We start from the raw sequence: 19,272 nt of genomic DNA, 5'->3' as shown, positions 1-19,272 counted from the left end.
AAAATGCGCTTCCAATATGGCTCGACGAATTCTTCGCCTCAAAACCACGTGATTTCTATAGTGGTGGAATCCCAGTGTTGGCAGACTGTTGTAAATAGTGAAGGAGAATATATTACTGATTACTAAAATCTCCTTTATGCGTATCAGTTGTTTTTATTAAGCTTATGGAAAAACGCTACGAACTTACGCACCAACCTAATATACCATTTTTTTTTTTTTTGTGGTTTTAGGGCGCAAAACTTCAGTGGTCATTAGCGCCCAGACTACGTTAGGAATGCACCGCCAGGCACAAGTTTAAAACAGCAACTAAAAGGGAAAACACGATAAAAGACAGACTGGCAGGCATAAGATAAAAAAAAAAAGCATAATCAAAGGTCCTGAGAGAGGTTGGTCAAGTTGATAAAATGAAGAACGCGAGCAGCTGCTCGTGGGTCATCCGCTAAAATGGCATCTAGACTACAGGGCAGGCGAAGATCAAGACGCGGTGTGTTAAAATCCGGGCAGGACGTTAAAATGTGGCGGACCGTCAGCAATTGCCCACATGGGCAGAACGGCGCCGACGCAGCCGTCTGCAGATGGCGATGGCTGAACCGGCAGTGTCCAATTCGTAACCGGGCCAAAACGACCTCCTCCCGCCGAGAAGGGCGGGAGGAGGACGTCCAAGCCACGGGAAGAGGTTTCAAGGCCCGAAGCTTGTTGTCTGTAAGTGCAGCCCAATCGGCATGCCACAGCGATAAAATGCGCAGACAAATGACCCTGCTACAATCTGACGAAGGGACACAACAAGAAGCTGTCCGAGGCTGGAGGACCGCAGCCTTGGCTGCTGCATCTGCAGCTTCGTTCCCAGGGATACCGACATGGCCAGGAACCCACATACAGCTAACCGGAGAACCGACGTCCACCAGCTGCTGAAGAGAGCGTTGGATCCGGTGCACGAAAGGGTGAACCGGATACGGATCACTGAGGCTCTGGATGGCGCTCAGGGAATCGGAGCAGATGACATAAGCAGAATGTCGGTGGCGGCAGATGTAAAGAACAGGCTGGTAGAGGGCAAAGAGCTCAGCTGTGAAGACCGAACAATGGCCATGGAGCCGGTATTTGAAACTTTGTGCCCCAACAATAAAAGAACACCCGACCCCGTCATTGGTCTTAGAGCCATGTGTATAAAGGAAGGTCATATTAATGAACTTCGTTCGAAGTTCGACAAAACTGGAGTGGTAGACCGAACCGGGGGTAACCTCCTTTGGGAGCGAGCTGAGGTCAAGGTGAACGCGAACCTGAGCCTGGAGCCAAGGTGGCGTGTGGCTCTCGCCCACTCGAAAGGTTGCAGGGAGTGAAAAATTAAGGTGTTGAAGGAGGGGACGAAAGCGAACTCCAGGGGGTAGCAGGGCAGAGACATACAACCCGTATTGACGGTCGAGCGAGTCGTCAAAAAAGGAACGATAAGACGGATGGTCGGGCATGGACAGTAGCCGACAGGCATACCGACAAAGCAGTATATCGCGCCGGTAGGCGAGTGGCAATTCACCAGCGTCACCATGTGAACGGTTAAGCCATGCTTCGTCGATCGTGCACCATGTTGTACCTTGAAAGGGAAGAAGGTCTTTTACCATGGAGCACGTGATATTTACAAATGAGTTGACTTGGTTGTATGTGCAGGGTAACAATTACTGAACTACATGAAATGATTTCGTCGTAACTTCTGAACGGTTTGCATCATGACGTTGAAACTCCACGGCTGGCCACGGGGCATGATGGGAATTAGTATGCGCAGTACGGTCTGGTTTAGCAACGAAGCCCACTTTCATTTGGATGGGTTCGTCAATAAGCAAAATTGGCGCATATGGGGGACTGAGAATCAGCATTTCGCGATCAAGAAGTCTCTTCACCCTCAACAGGTGACTATAGTGTGCAGTGTCCACTCACGGAATAAACGGTGTGATATTCCTTGACGGCACGGTGACTACCGAACGGTACGGGAAGGTTTTGGAAGATTGTTTCATCCCCATTATCCAAAGTGATGGTGATTTCGACAAGATGTGGTTTGTGCAAGACGGAGCTCGATCCCATCGAAGCACGAGAATGTTTGATGTCCTGGAGGAGTACTTTGGGTACCCAGAGGGCAGTAGCATGGGTCTCGATTGGTCGGCATATTCTCCGGATCTGACCAGATGCTACTCCTTTTTGTGGAGCTATATTAAAGACAAGGTGTACAGCAATAACCACAAAACCATTGCTGAGCTGAAAACAGCCACACAGGAGCTCATCGACAGCATCGATGTTCCGACACTTCAGCGGCTCATGCAGAATTCCGCTATTCGTCTGTGCCACATCGTCAATGATGGCAGGAATATCGAACATGCCATAATCTAAATCCGAACATGTGTAGTGTAGTTTACATGTTGAATAAAGAGTGTGCATGCCGTAGTTTGTAACTAATTTAGGTTTTTTTTCATGTTGTTGTTGTTGTTGTGGTCTTCAGTCCTGAGACTGATTTTATGCAGCTCTCCATGCTACTGTATCCTGTGCAAGCTTCTTCATCTCCCAGTACCTACTGCAGCCTACATCCTTCTCAATCTGCTCAGTGTATTCATCTCTTGGTCACCCTCTACGATTTTTACCCTCTACCCTGCCTTCCAGTACTAAATTGGTGATCCCTTGATGCCTCAGAACATGTCCTACCAACCGATTCCTTCTTCTAGTCAAGTTGTGCCACAAACTCCTCTTCTCCCCAATTGTATTCAGTACCTCCTTATGAGTTATGTAATCTACCCATCTAATCTTCAGCATTCTTCTGTAGAACCACATCTCGAATGCTTCTATTCTCTTCTTGTCTAAGCTATTTATCGTCCATGTTTCACTTCCATACATGGCTACACTCCATACAAATACTTTCAGAAACGACTTCCTGACACTTAAATCTATACTCGATGTTAACAAATTTCTCTTGTTCAGAAACGCTTTCCTTGCCATTCCCAGTGTACATTTTATATCCTCTCTGCTTTGACCATCATCAGCTATTTTGCTCCCCAAATAGCAAAACTCCTTTACTACTTTAAGTGTCTCATTTCCTAATCTAATTCCCTCAGCATCACCCGACTTAATACGACTACATTCCATTATCCTCGTTTTGCTTTTGTTGAAGTTCATGTTATACCCTCCTTTCAAGACACTGTCCATTCCGTTCAACTGCTCTTCCAAGTCCTTTGCTGTCTCTGACAGAATTACAATGTCATCGGCAAACCTCAATGTTTTTATTACTTCTCCATGGATTTTAATACTTACTCCGAATTTTTCTTTTGTTTCCATTACTGCTTGCTCAATATACAGATTGAATAACATCGGGGAGGGGCTACAACCCTGTCTCGCTCGCATCCTAACTACTGCTTCACTTTCATGCCCCTCGACTCTTATAACTGCCATCTAGTTTCTGTACAAATTGTAAATAGCCTTTCGCCCACTGTGTTTTACCCCTGCCACCTTCAGAATTTCAAAGAGAGTATTCCAGTCAACATTGTCAAAAGCTTTCTCTAAGTCTACAATTGCTTGAAACGTAAGTTTGCCTTTCCTTAATCTTTCTTCTAAGATAAGTCGTAAGGTCAGTATTGCCTCACGTGTTCCAACATTTCTACGGAATCCAAACTGATCTTCCCCGAGGTCGGCTTCTACCAGTTTTTCCATTCGTCTGTAAAGAATTCGCGTTAGTATTTTGCAGCTGTGACTTATTAAACTGATAGTTCGGTAATTTTCACATCTGTCAACACCTGCTTTCTTTGGGATTGGAATTATTATATTCTTCTTGAAGTCTGCGGGTATTTCGCCTGTCTCATACATTTTGCTCACCAGATGGTAGAGTTGTGTCAGTACTGGCTCTCCCAAGGCCGTCAGTAGTTTAATGAATGTTGTCTACTCCGGGGGCCTTGTTTCGACTCAGGTCTTTCAGTGCTCTGTCAAACTCTTCACGCAGTATCATATCTCCCATTTCATCTTCATCTACATTCTCTACCATTTCTATAATATTGTCCTTAAGAACATCGCCCTTGTATAGACCCCCGATATACTCCTTCCACCTTTCTGCTTTCCCTTCTTTGCTTAGAACTGGGTTTCCATCTGAGCTCTTGATATTCATACAAGTGGATCTCTTTTCTCCAAAGGTCACTTTAATTTTCCTATAGGCAGTATCTATCTTACCCCTAGTGAGATAAGCCTCTGTATCCTTACATTTGTCCTCTAGCCATCCCTGCTTAGCCATTTTGCACTTCCTGTCGATCTCATTTTTGCGACGTTTGTATTCCTTTTTGCCTGCTTCATTTACTGCATTTTTATATTTTCTCCTTTCATCAATTAAATTCAATATTTCTTCTGTTACCCAAGGATTTCTACTAGCCCTCGTCTTTATACCTACTTTATCCTCTGCTGCCTTCACTCCCCATTCCTGTTAATTGTTCCCTTATGCTCTCCCTGAAACTCTGTACAACCTCTAGTCTAATCAGTTTGTCCAGGTCCCATCTCCTTAAATTCCCACCTTTTTGCAGTTTCTTCAGTTTTAATCTATAGTTCATAACGAATAGATTGTGGTCAGAGTCCACATCTGCCCCTGGAAATGTCTTACAATTTAAGATCTGGTTTCTACATCTCTGTCTTACCATTATATAATCTATCTGAAACATTCTAGTATCTCCAGGGTTCTTCCATTTATACATCCTTCTTTCGTGATGCTTGAACCAAGTGTTAGCTATGATTAAGTTATGCTCTGTGCAATATTCTACCAGGCGGCTTCCTCTTTCATTTATTAGCCCCAATCCATATTCACCTACTATGTTTCCTTCTTTTCCTTTTCCTACTGTCGAATTCCAGTCACCCATGATTATTAAATTTTCGCCCCCTTCACTACCTGAATAATTTCTTTTATCGCATCATACATTTCATCAATTTCTTCATCATCTGCAAAGCTAGTTGGCATATAAACTTGTACTACTGTAGTAGGCGTGGGCTTCGTGTCTATCTTGGCCACAATAATGCGTTTTTTTAATGTAGTTCAATAAGTGTCACCCTGTATTAACACTTTTACCTGCGTTGAATAAAGAAAACCTGTTCGTTTCTAACAGCTTGTCGTTTGGCCGCGTGCTGTTGCAGAAGTGGCACCGCGAGAACAGCCTGCTGCCCCCGCAGCTGCAGCGGGAGCCGCCCCCGCGGCCGGACCAGCCGCCCACCACGAGCCAGTGGAACCACCTGGCCTGGGAGGCCGCCCAGGTGAGTCAGCGCGGCAGGTACCGACAGCCACCGCGAAAGAAAACAAGCTGCCATCTCCAACTCGCCGTAATTATCTGACTATTCCCATTTAAATGGTTTTGTGAGAGCCTGCGACCTTGAAGCAGTGGCTTTGTTTGTAAATAACTTTTCTGCTACCAGTCACGATTTTCTTTAATTCTTATTTTACACGGCACGATTCGGGAAATGATTCCCATTTTCAAGTGCGTTTCCTCTTTGTATTATACCATTTTTACTTAATGTTTTGGATGCGTAAGGTTCTGTTTGGTTTTGTCGACTTTACTGCAATAAACAAAAAACGCGCAATTTTTAGTTACTTATCGATTCTTATATGTAGTTAGCAACGAAGTTTGGAAGAACTTCTTACAGTTTCCTCACGGTCCATTTGTACAGAGTCTCACACGTGCTAATCATTACACACAATTTTCGGTGCCCACTATACATCCAGAATAACTTACATAAACAGTTTAAAAGATATTTTTAGATGTAGCTGACAAAGATAATATTACAGGTCTTCCACAGAGTATAATACGCTTTTGAACAGTGTAGTTGTGATCCATATTCAGACTCTGGAATATACATAGTAACATGGAAGCACTATTCCATGTTCTAATTAGGACAAACAGGCCAAAATTTCAACACCAGGCACACAGAGCACATTAAAGCCTACACACGCCATGAACACATAACATCAGCAATAGACACATACATACATAATACTGGACACTCATTTGAAAACTAGAGAAAAATGTCAAAGTACTTCACCGACTAAGTAAAGGGCACAAAATGGATTTGTTAGAAGAACAAGAGATACATACACATTACAGAAAATATAAAGATAAAATGTTAAACGAAAAACTGGAAAGAGGACAAGTGAATTTCTTCAGACGCTTCCACAATATAACTAAATAAAAATAGTACTACATAGAAATAGGCACCAGTGTAAAATAGAAGTAAGAAAATTTTAACCCATGTTGTTAAGATATACGTTGTGCTCAAAATCGTATCACACTCTTTAGAAGACCTGTAACATCATCTGTGTCAACTACGTGTAAAATAATCTTTGTAACTGCTTGTTTATGTAAGTTATTCTCAATGTACACTGTGCACGAAAAGTTATGTGTGATATTCAGCATGAGTGAGACGGTGCAAAAATGGACCATAAGAAAAGTGTAAGTCCAATTTCTCCAAATTTCTCCACTAACTACATATAAAAATCGATAACTAACTAAATATTGCGCGTTTTTTATATTTTGCTGTTAAGTCAACAAAACAAAACAGAACTCAGACATCGAAAACATTACGTAAAACTGGCATAGTACAAAAAGAAAACGCACTTGAAAATCATTTTCCAAAACGCGTCGTGTAAAATAAGGATAAAAGAAAATCTTGGCTGGTAGCAGAAAAGTTATTTATAAACAAACTCGCCGTAATTAGAACCGGGAGGGTAAAATTGAAGAAAGGTCGACGGATTACACAAGATGATATTCTCTCAGAATAAGTGGCTTGGTTTCGTATTTTGGAGATCGTGAACATTTGGAGTATTTCAAATGGAGTAATTTGATTCGGACTGGGCAGTAGTACTTTTTTTAATCAAACGATACTCAGGTTCTAAGCAATTACTGCAATTCGTAGTAACGTCGGTCAGATGGCTGCCACGGCGGCTAAACCAATATCGCCCGATGCGGTTATTCACGCCCAAGCATTAAGACTCACCCACATACCACTTTGGAACCTGTCACTAACATAGTAAAGAGATCAATGTTAAGAAATACATCTTAAAGGACAAGGCCTGGAGGAGGACTGAAGTGACTGAAGAAGAAAGATAGTCAAAAGATAGAGATGACATCACAAAGGTAGTGTAGTTTATGCGTCTTTCTCCAAATTTTGAAACACTATGAATTCGTAAGAAAAAATATTGATATGTCGTTATAGACCGTCAAACTTGGCAATCGTGTTTCTCCTTTTCTCCATACTCATCGTCGAGTGCAACACATTTTTTCCAACATTGGATGGTTTAGCAAAGACCTTCGTTGTGGCAGCCTGCATCTCAGCTGTTCTCGAGAAATTGCAGCTCACAAATCACCTCTTCACCACTTTGGAAATGTCTGCCGCTCAATGGTTTCTTCATCCGAGGAAGGGCGAAGAATTTACTGCCAATGCGGAGAGGTGAGGGGCAAACGTTGAAACCTAAGGAGACAGCGTGTGCGACTGTGCGTTGTGCAGAATAAGATGAGGCGGTGTCATGGAGGAAAAACAGATTTAGGGTTTGCCTGATGTCCCTAAATCGCTCCAGATAGATAGTGCGATTGTTTCTTTGCAAGAGGCGCGGCCGATTTCTTTTCCCATCCTGGAATCAATCCTAGCTTGTCCTCGTTTTCCAATGACCTCGATGTCGAAGGGACGTCAAAGCCTTATCTTCCTTCTCTGCATTCATTATTCTCTACCTTGGACTCATCTTAGTGCCCCTCCCCTCCCCCGCCAACCGAGTCGTCATTTAGATCATTACCTTCCACGTTACTTGTCATCGGATTTACAAATTTAAATAAATGTATACGAAGCCAAGCATTACCACTTAGTACACATATGGCAAAAGATAGAGCAAATGAACATTTTAGAGATGAAGTGAAACGCAGCACGATCAGATAAGTTGGCAACACCAAACACAAATAAAGTAGACTGTCATCCATTAAGCGAGATAAAAGTAAATAAACAATAATAGTGCACTGTTTTATCGTACTTTGCGTGAAGAAGCATGTAGGGCTGGAAGCCAACTTGAAATTTGGCCAAAAATGTCAGCGCCAAAGGAACACGTCGAAAACATGCAAGTACACTATACTTCCATATGTAAGAGCAAATGAAACAAAAATGTTGTAAGTAAATCACGCTTCAGCAATGACACTTTGCGACTCCTTATATTGCGGTACGTAGACTGCGCACAAAGTAACTTGGCCCATACTTGTGCAGATGGCGTGGTGGCGACTATGTTATGAACGACCACCGCGCAGTAAGGGAGAAGTTGGACAGCTCGAGTGTAAATGCACAAAATAATATCTCGCATAACCTGTAAGCTACAGCTTGCGAGTCTACAAGCCATCATATGACCAATAATTAATTTGAGAAATATACACACATCAAAATAAGTTTTGCATCACCTCGGTACCGAGAGTTCCGGAACCTGTACAGAAAATTGGAATAGAGATCAACATAAACATCATTCCCACCATTTTATTGCTCATGAAAGCCACACATTGCATGTTCTACGACCATACAGTGAGACCTTCAGAGGTGGTGGTCCAGATTGCTGTACACATCGGTACCTCTAATACCCAGTAGCACGCCCTCTTTCACTGATGCATGCCTGTATTCGTCGTGGCATACTATCCACAAGTTCATCAAGGTACTGTTGCTCCAGATTGTCCCACTCCTCAACGGCGATTCGTCGTAGATCCCTCAGAATGGTTGGTGGTTTACGTCGTACATAAACAGCCCTTTTCAATCTATCCCAGGCATTTTCGATGGGGTTCATGTCTGGAGAACATGCTAGTCACTCTAGTCGAGAAATGTCGTTATCATGAAGGAAGTCATTCACAAGATGTGCACGATGGGGGCCCGAATTGTCGTCCATGAAGACGAATGCCTCGCCAATATGCTGCCGATATTGTTGCACTATCGGTCGGAGTATAGCATTCACGTATCGTATAGCTGTTACGGCGCCTTCCATGACCACGAACGTCGGCCACACATAATGCCACCCCAAAACAGCAGGGAACCTCCACCTTGCTGCACTCGCTGGACAGTATGTCTAAGGCGTTCAACCTGACCGGGTTGCCCCCAAACCCGTCTCTGACGATTGTCTGGGTGAAAGCATATGAGGCACTCATCGGTGAAGAGAACGTTATGCCAATCCTAAAAGGTCCATTCGGCATGTTGTTGAGCCCATCTATACCGCCCCGCCTGGTGTCGTGGTTGCAAAGATTGACCTCGCCATGGACTCCTGGAGTGAAGTTGCGCATCATGCAGCCTATTGCGCACAGTTTGAGTCGTAACACGACGTCTTGTGGCTGCACGAAAACCATTATTAAACATGGTGGCGTCAGCGTTCCTCCGAGCCATAATCCGTAGGTAGCGGTCATCCACTGCATCAGTAACCCTTGGACAGCCTGAGCGAGGCATGTCATCGGCAGTTCCTGTCTCTCTGTATCTCCTCCACGTCCGAACAACATCGCTTTGGTTTACTCCGAGACGCCTGGACACTTCCCTTGTTGAGAGCCCTTCCTGGCACAAAATAACAATGCGGACGCGATCGAACCGGGGTACTGGCCGTGCAGGCATGGTTGAACTACAGACAACACGAGCCGCATACCTCCTTCCTGGTGGAATGATCGGCTGTTGGACCCCCACCGTCTAATAGGCGCTGCTCATACATGGTTGTTTACATTTTTGGGCGGGTTTAGTGACATCTCTGAACAGTCAAAGGGACTGTGTCTGTGATACAATACCCACAGTCAACGTCTATCTTCAGGAGTTCTGGGAACCGGGGTGATGCAAAACTTTTTTTGATGTGTTTAGATATTCAGAGTCAACGGTTTCGCCCTACAGTAACGAAAAGAAAAGAGGAAGAAGGACGGAAGATTAAGGTTTAACGTCCCATCGACAAGGAGGTCACGAGAGACAGAGCACAGGCTCGGATAGTGTCAAGAATGGGGAAGGAACCATCCCAGCATTTGCCTGGAGCAATTTAGGAAAATCATATGAAACATAAATCTGGCAACCAGACGTGAATTTGATCCGTCGTCCTTCGAAATGTGGGTCCAGTGCTAACTACTGCACCACCTCGCTGAGTTCGGGCAAACGACAGTGGCGTAAACAAAGACTCGACCAAAGCAAAACAAGTGCAACCACATGCTGCCAGAAGGAAATCTTATAAAACAAAAAAGGAAATAAAAATATAGCGTTGCCGGCAGTCTTGCTTATTATGATACTGAAAGTCTAAAATGAAGAACATCTGTCACATGGGAACTAAGTTTCAGTCCCCGGACAACCTCAGTCTTACCTATAAATAAATTTTCTTTTGTGTCTTCCACATGTTTCCTGAAGCAGTGAAGCCATGGGCAGTATTTGTAGCTACGTTTTCTCCCTCCTTGTTTATTATCATTATTCTACAACTGGAATGGGTAGTAGGCTCTCTAACGCTCTCCAGAAATCTTTCTAATAGGATTTTTGCTTCCTCGTTTGCCGCTCACAAGACGAATTCAATGGCATTCCATACAATCGCACGTGCCTGATTATGAAGAACTTCCCCTGGGCCTAAAGTGTGCGAAGACTGCAGTGCCGTGCTGTGTAATAGAGAGACAGCGACCAAGTCAGCTGAGGCGATCACCCTTTGTAACAGTTGAGTGGACTCGCCCACTGCTCAGGACGAGAATGGGCGTCTGCGCTGTGGCCATGTTACTTTGCGAGGGCTTTATCTGACATGCATCGGGGCACTTGAGTATTCGATTCCCCCAACACATACACATACAGGTTTCAAATGGTGTCCTTGTGCCATTACGTTGTAAACGTTTACCAATGGACAGCTCTCTGCTCTCAACTTTGAGTGCAGATGACTGGCAGGTTATGAGTTTAATGCACTGATCTTCGTTATATTTGAATTGCGTACCTACACCGGGAAGAAAGTTATTCTTTCATATGCACATCCAGTCTGTACGGAAATCTTGGTGGCTGTCGCAGTGTTTAATCGATTTCTATCGTCTTTTTTTCCGTTATCTTCCCGATTACGCAAAACTCTGGACACCAGTTCATTGGGAAAGCTTGTTCCCAACAGATAAATGGGATTCTCAGCCACATGTGTAGCAGCCCACAGAAACTGAGCATTTTTGTTGATGCCTTAGAATATGCAATTGTTAAACCATTGCATAAAAGGGGGGATAGGTTTGATGCCAGCTTTGTCCAAAATTCTTGAAGAAGTAATGTATTCAAGAGTAGTAATTCACCACCAAGGAAAAATGTATTCATTATACAAAAGTGTGTATCAGAATAATAGCTGGAGCCCCGCCAAGATCATCTTTCAGACATTTATGTAAGCAACTAGGGATATTCACAGTAGCTTCGAATATGTATATTCATTTGCAAAATTGCTATTAATAACCCATCCCAATTCAAAAGCAATAGCAATGTGCATAGTTACAACACCAGGAGAAAGGCTGATCTTCGCTACTTTGAGTTACATCCAACTTTGCCACCGAAAAGGATGAATTATGCTGCCATAAAATTCTTGGGTCACTTACAAATAGCATCAAAAGTCTGACAGATAGCCAACCAACACTTAAAAACAAATCAAAAGAATTTATGAATGACAACTACTTCTAATTAGATATAACGTAGTAATCTTTTTTAAAAAAAACTCGAATTATGTCGTGTAAAGAAACCTTTTGTTAAACTGACGCTTTGCACATTGTTAAGAAAAGTTGTACTGATGATCTACAGAACAGATATTAATCTAATCGAATCTAATCTAATCTCTAATCATTATTTCTACTTACTTTATATTTGTACACAAACACATTTTGAATGTCTTGTGCACATGTAAAGTAGCATTAAGCAGTTTGGAGTAGCAAAGTGGAAACGGAAGAGTCCCATAAGATTTCTAAAACTACTGCTGTAATTGATACTTCCTTACGAGCTTTTTTATGTTTTATCCTAATGACTAAACAACCTAATGTCCAGTTAGAAAGGGAAGAAAGATGTAGAGACAATAGAGAAAGGGCTAGCACAGAGAAGACAAACAGCAATGGCATAAAACTGGTGGAATTCTGTAGAAACCATGACATGATCTCAATATCAACATACTCTTAAAGAGAAGACCAAATAAACCCAAAACTTAGAAACATCCAGACTGAAAAAAGAGAATGGCAGCTGGATCGTCTCTGTATGTATAAAAATTACCACAAAGAAATCTGCAATATGAAACTTCTGAGAGGAACAGATATGGATCAGACCACTACATGATAAAAATAAAAATTAAATTCACCCTATTGAGAGGAAAAAATCTCACCCCAAAAAGAAGAGAATCTATGACCCTCACAGATTGTTAAAGTAACAAGGAATACGAAGAACAAAGAAGGACTATAAAAATAACAGACGGTACAGAGGAAATAGATCCTCAGTTGAAACAAATAGCTGAACAGGTGCCCGCAATAAATCCAAGGGAAAAATACCTATAATGGAACGATAAGTGTGATAAAACTGGTAGATATGCACCAAGCCTGGTTAAGGTATCAGAGTCATAAAACGGAAGAATTACCCTTGGAACTCCAGCACAAAGAAAGATAACACAAAAAATAACAAGAATGAGTAAAGGCTACTATCCAGAACATATACTTCTAATGATAGAAACAAATAGTCACGAAACAAACTCAAACTACAATATATTTAGCAATCAGCCACAACGATATGACCCTTCAACATTAATGTTAAAGGGTAAAAGTAATAATATCGCCCATAGCAGTAGAAAGTAATAGAAAAAATACAGGAATTTTGGCAGAAACATTTAACAAAGTACTAAATTATGGAGATCCGCTAGAACTAAAAAGCTGGATAGCCATATTAAAACACCAGCAGAAAATATAAACCCACCTGCAATCCATAGTCTACAAAGCTTTGAAAGAACTCAAACACTACAATGTAAGTGGAACAGATGAAAAATTTGCAGAACTTTGGAAATATACAGCAGAACCAGTGAAGATTTTATTACACCAATGGATAGTGAAACTACCAGAACATATGGGACTACAGCTATAATTCATCCATTACACAAAAAAGAAAACAAATCACATCCAGACAACTATAGAGGAATTTCCCATTTGGATATCACAGAGAAAGTCATGTCAAGAATTCTACACAATCATCGTAAAAATTAACTTGAACTGGAACTAGGAGAATGCCAAGGAGTATTTACACCCTGGCAAAGTTGCCCAGAACACTTTGAAACTGGTAATGGATTACTACAAAAGAATATAAAAACAACAAGTCATAATCTTTATAGACTTCAAAAGAGCTTATGACTATATCCCTGATGTTCAATGATGAAGATACTAAAGAATTCCGACTCCATCCCAAATTAATAAAAGTGATAAACTTAACTCTAACAACCACCAAATCTAAGGTAAAGTTCAGGGGAGAAATACCTGAGCCATGTACGTTTAAAACAGGTTTAAGACAGGTAGATGGTTTATTGCCAGTACTTTTCAAGTGTGCTCTGGCATACGTGATGAGGGAATGGTACAAGTAAAATTCTAAAAACATAAGAACTGCGACCAAGAAAAATCAGATAAACTTAAATTGCCTCGAATTCGCCTAATAACATTCAAGAAGCCAGAAATCAAATAACAAGGCTACAAAATATTGCAAAAAAAATAAGAGTCCAAGTATCACTCAAAAAGACTGTGATAATGATAGCGTATCCACTTGCAATCAACCACATATCAGCAAATAACATGAAAGTAAAAACAGTGAAACAACATAAATGCCTAGCAGAAATTATAACATACAATTTGGACGAGAAACCTGCATGGCTAGAAAGAACTATTAAAATTATGTAAGGTCCAAAATTAACATGTTCTACATACATTAAACATGTGTATGAATCAGGTTAAATTGCAACATCACAAGACGGCTGTTCAACCAGAGGTGACATTCGGAAGTGAACTCTTTTCAAAGTCACCCAGAAAAACAGGAACGACAAAATCCGAAACAGAGAAGAATAGCTAGAACATGCATAAACAATAAATATCAGAAAGGAGGACAATAGCGGATAGTGCCAAGTGAAGTGGTGTATAGCGAACTGCAGTCCATTACAGAAACTATACGAAAAAAAAGATTACCAAGTAAAATTATAGATACTTTGGAATATAAAGCAACAGGTTGTAGTGATAAACGAAAGAGGATATGAAAGGGCTAGCATTAACCCTGGACGATTTGCAAAACAAATCAGAAAATTTAAAGAAACTGAAAAACATGAAAATGAGATTTAAATCAAAAATAGACAAACGACATACAGTTAAAATGGTATTTACAGCTGAGAACGACAAAAAAAGATCGGAACGAATGAAAAGACACTGCGAAATTCGGAAAGAAGACTGAATAAGAAGATGACCAAACAATGATTGACTGAAGTGGTCCAATGAGGTGGTAAAACCAGAAGAAGAAGAAGAAGAAGAAGACTTAACAACGAACTGGCTTAAAGCTACAACCTATAAACAGACGCCAGTTCAAGAATTAAATATCGCTAGACGTTAAGAAAAGGAGGATTTAGAAACTAACGACGGGAAAAGGACCCAGAGAATTTTTGTAGTTCCTTTGTAACAAACAGAAACTGGACTAACCATACTAAACGATTGTCCGTTTTACTAGTATACTCGTCACTCGAATTTATTTGTTAATTTTTGTATATGCCCTCCACTGTTGTGGTGCACCAGCTACCTTGGAGATTATTCCCAATTTGTTCGCTCTCTGCCTTCACTTCATTCAACTACAGTGGTTTTCCTTTTTCAATTTAGTAGGTGCCTTGCTTTTGTTATATAAACGCATCTAATTATTTGTGTACTGTCGTACTTTTATTTTCAAACATCGTCTGCCCCGAACGGTAGAGCAGACTGTAGTGGTTAAGAAAAAAGAAAAATAGAGAAGAAAAGAAAAAGAAAAAGGTTGAAAATGTGGGAAGAAATGGTGAATAAAAAAGGGGGTTTTAAAATCGTAAATGACCGTAAAAAAAGGAAAGAATGAAATGCAAATCGGACTTCGTATTACAGAAAAGCTATAGTTGGGGTGGTCCTTGTGGCGTTTTTGAGCAAAAGTTAAACCAATTTCCACTACAAAACTCACTGAAAAGAAACAGAGAATAACAAAATGTAACTGACAGGGGGAAGTGGCGTAGATGAGAGATCATCCTTTACCAGGTTAACTTGTCTTCTTTCGGGCGGCGTCCAGGTCTTCAAAAATCTCCATTTCTGCGTGAAAAGTCTGCTCCGAAATCTTGCAATAGTCCAGGAATCACTAATTTATACCATTTCAAATCATCTTGATACTGTATGCAATTTAATTTACTTTGCTACTTCCATCCTCCGAATTTCTTAACAACTTCCACAACATGTCTACACATTAAAATCAGATCAAGACTAGCTAATAAGTTTTTTTTAACGTCTTCATCAGAAGTAACAATTTTAGTAGTTTCTCTGCCGTCGAGCGCTCATACCGCTGCGACGGGATATTTTTTATCTGAGGGAACGAGTGTAGCGCGGCGAAATTCGAAGTCCCGCTACAAGACCCAGACCGTTGCAGTCCTTTACGTGTTTTTAAAAACTCCTTCTACCACGCAATATATGTGGAACCATCAGCGGCTCTGAGCGAGGTGCAGATAACGGCCGTAAGAGCGCTTTCATCTTCGCATTGTCTTAATATGGTAGTGATACTTCACGCCTGAATTACGCGAAACTTAATTGGTTTGTGATATGATAGGAGTTATCACAGTCACAATATCTGAGATCAAATGAGGCACGCGGTGTTGCTGTGGGCAATCGTCACAATATGTTCTGCCAACAACTGCCTCCAACAGAGTTTCTCAATGAACGCCAAAAATGTATTAAGATTACAAGAGAACTAGAAAAAGTTTTACTTATGGTAGGATGAAGAACAGAGAATATTTGTGCTGCTTCGGCAAGCTAATATTTCAGTTTCCCGATAAACTTCGATATTAGTCCAAATGACCTGCATACCACTCAGGATAATCTCATCCATATGAAGAAACTTGTAAGGGTCACTTTCAGATACAATGGAAAATTTGTCTATGAAGTGAGTAGAGGGTAGTGTAATCGACTGCTCACTCTCCATCCGAGTATACGTAATGTCCCTCTTCTGCCACTTTTCCAGCTGGTGACTAGTTTCAAAAAATGGTTCAAATGGCTCTGAGCACTATGGGACTATGGGTCATCAGTCCCCTAGCACTTAGAACTACTTAAACCTAACTAACCTAAGGACATCACACACATCCATGCCCGAGGCAGGATTCGAACCTGCGACCGTAGCGGTCGCGCGGTTCCAGACTGAAGCGCCTAGAACCGCTCGGCCACTCCTGCCGGCGACTAGTTTCAGAAAGACATCAGTTTTTCTGGTAGTTTTCACGTTCCAACGGATGTAAAAGTGTAAAAGATCCCATTTATGTTTTAGTACAACATTCGTTATGACAATGACTGACCACCATGGCAATAAATCACAGAGAATAGCCTCTCTCCTTCCTTTTCTAGTAAGCGAATGTATCCGCGTATCGTACGACTATTGTTCTACAGAAACATTTTCATATGAACGGTGTTGCAAGCTAACTTCATATTGGAGTACGGGCAGTCAGACTCATGAAATATTACTTTAGAAACGGAACAGATGATACGCAGATTGACAAAGATTATCCGGAATTTTTGTGAATTTTGGAACGTTTTTTCACATTTGGCAGCAAGCGGCAGTTCGTAGAATGCACGCTTGATAATGTTTAGTACCGTTCCATAGATAACTCTGGCTTGATAAGTTTTCACAGCAGTTTTCTGTATACCGATCCACAACGGAATCATTGATTCATGAAAGTGAACTTCATTCACAAGTTACTGTTCTAAGAAAAGGAATATCAACGTGTGATATCTTTTAACCCTGTGGGCAGGAAAGCATGTCGAGATTGTGGAACTAGTAAATGAAAGGATCGTTGGCAGAATGTGCGAACTCTCAGTTTAGTAACAATGAGCCTGATCAAGTTTCCTGTTGTGTTTTCGTTGCACCAAGTGCAGGTAACAAGTAGTTCCATTTGCCATTTGTACCAGTGGAAAGAGCTGTCTTACATGTAAATTGCTTTGTCTTAATGTGTTTATGTTCTTGTCTTTGAATTTGACCAGAGATGTAACATGGAGGAGCCCAAAATACTCTCTTGTGAGTGAGCACTTCGTTCCCCCGACTTCTTAAATTATGACATTTCTTGACATTGATAGGATATCGCAGTGTTTACAGGCATTTAACATCGTACAGATTTATAGTTCGTGGATACATTTACTTGCCCCTTATAGCGCAGCGCATTGAGCGGCACTACATTGTCTGTATTTTTAGGCTGATTTATGTGCACGTTGCATAAGTGAAACCTTGCAGAAGCCGGTTCATTTTTTTTAAGACTCTATCTATCGCGGTAAAGATAAGAATTATAGCTTGAAATATCGCCAGTAATTCCTTACCGACCTCTTTGACAGTGCTGCTTTTACGATTCTCAGGTATAGTCGGCGCCGATGTTATACTATTTAGTAAATTGTCTTAATTTGCCAATGGTAAGTACGAGGAGCTCAGATTTGATCTCTTTTCGTAAAAATTGCGAATTCATGAGCTAAGAAGCGTTGCAGCGGCGGATACTATCTCGGAAGATAGTATGTGTTGGCCTAATCTGTTCTCACCTTGCGACAGCTGCTGAGTCAGGCGAAGCAGTCGAAATACAAGAACGTGGGAGGCAGAAGGCAAGACAGTAATAGGACGCTCGGGTCATGGGTTATTCACGCCCCAGCAGCCTGTACGGCAAACAGAATACGAATCAGCCTGAGGGAGGGAGTTCCAGACGAGGAAAATCAAAATGACATTACTTACAGGGAGCCTGGAGAGATGTACTCATTTAATAGTAAATATGAGCAACTTACGGTTACCGCATTTAAACACACCTGTACTGTCCGGATATTATCAGTCCACCCTTCACTGAAAAAAACTTCAAGTTCCAGTGAATCTGTGTGTAATATAGATAGTTTGCAACAGACAGTTTTGCAGTATGATACAGATATTAGTTCTCTGTTGAACAGAAAAACTGTCGTTTGTACTACTCTTCGAAGGAATTGTGTTGTACTTGTCTCACTGAAATGAATGAACTGAAATACCGTACCGTAGTGACAGTTTTTGATTTGAACTGTTTATCAGCAATGGACATTAATTCAAAATTAGTGAAGGACTATAAGGCATCCGCTCCTTGACTCAAGTAATAAATGTGCTACCGCTTAGAAGATGATCTACGTTAAGGGCTCCGAAACTAAAACCATAAAAGGAAACATCGGAAAGTGCAGAATGGGTCACCTGGACTGTTAGCGATTACGCACACACTGAGGAACAACGAGAATGGTACGTTTTATATGAACAATTAGGTATTAGAAAGCTTTGTGCATAGCTTGTGCCGTATTGATGGAATGCTGACTAAAAGCTAATTTAAAACGACTTTCTCGGTAATGTTTGGATCGTTTCAAAAAAGGATCCAACAGACTTTGCGTGCCAGTTTGCTCTCGGGCGGGCTTAACGCATTTCTGCAGCGTGTAATTTTTAGTGATGAAGCGACGTTCCATCTTAGTGGAAAAGTCATTCTGGAAACATCCCCCAGGTGGTGGCTAAGGCATTTCTCCGCAATATCCTTTCTTGCAGGAGTGCTAGTTCTGCGAGGTTCGCAGAAGTGAAGCTGTGAGGATGGGTCATGAGTCGTGCTTGGGTAGCTCAGTTGGTAGAGCACTTCCATGCGAAAGGCGCACAGTTTTAATCTGCTAGGATACTTTCAACAGACACTGTGTTTGCATATGGGGTTTGGAAAATCAACATTCACCACTGCAACACGAAAGAGACTAACCGAATATCAGCGTGGTGGCCGTTGGAGACACTGGCTTACGCATTCTGTCTCGAAACTGATTATAAATTATTGCAAGTATCATTAAAAAGTAAAAATGCTTCGTATTGTAAAGTTCAGACCTCTGGATAGAGAAAAATTTCAGTACATAATGCATATTTCTGTGCCACGGATCAAAACGTAGCGATACGCCGTTTGGGAAAGTCTAATCTACACTACTGGCAATTAAAATTGCTACACCACGAATATGACGTGCTACAGACGCGAAATTTAACCAACAGGAAGAAGATGCTGTGATATGCAAATTATTAGCTTTTCAGAGCATT

At 41.4% G+C, this 19,272-nt stretch overlaps 1 protein-coding gene across 3 annotated transcripts in view; it reads left to right on the top strand.

Annotated features, from left to right (window-relative positions):
* LOC126191505 (zinc finger protein 474-like) overlaps positions 1-19,272 on the top strand; it is a 385,398-nt gene that overhangs the window by 225,763 nt on the left and 140,363 nt on the right. For all 3 annotated transcript variants that reach the window (XM_049932398.1, XM_049932397.1, XM_049932395.1), the window contains one exon: positions 5,137-5,253. In XM_049932398.1, the coding sequence (XP_049788355.1) occupies positions 5,137-5,253 (117 nt within the window). The remainder of the gene's footprint in view (positions 1-5,136; positions 5,254-19,272) is intronic.

The sequence above is a fragment of the Schistocerca cancellata genome, chromosome 6 (genome assembly GCF_023864275.1).
Source record: "Schistocerca cancellata isolate TAMUIC-IGC-003103 chromosome 6, iqSchCanc2.1, whole genome shotgun sequence".
NCBI lineage: Eukaryota > Metazoa > Arthropoda > Insecta > Orthoptera > Acrididae > Schistocerca > Schistocerca cancellata.
This window is presented reverse-complemented; position numbering and strand designations above follow the sequence as displayed.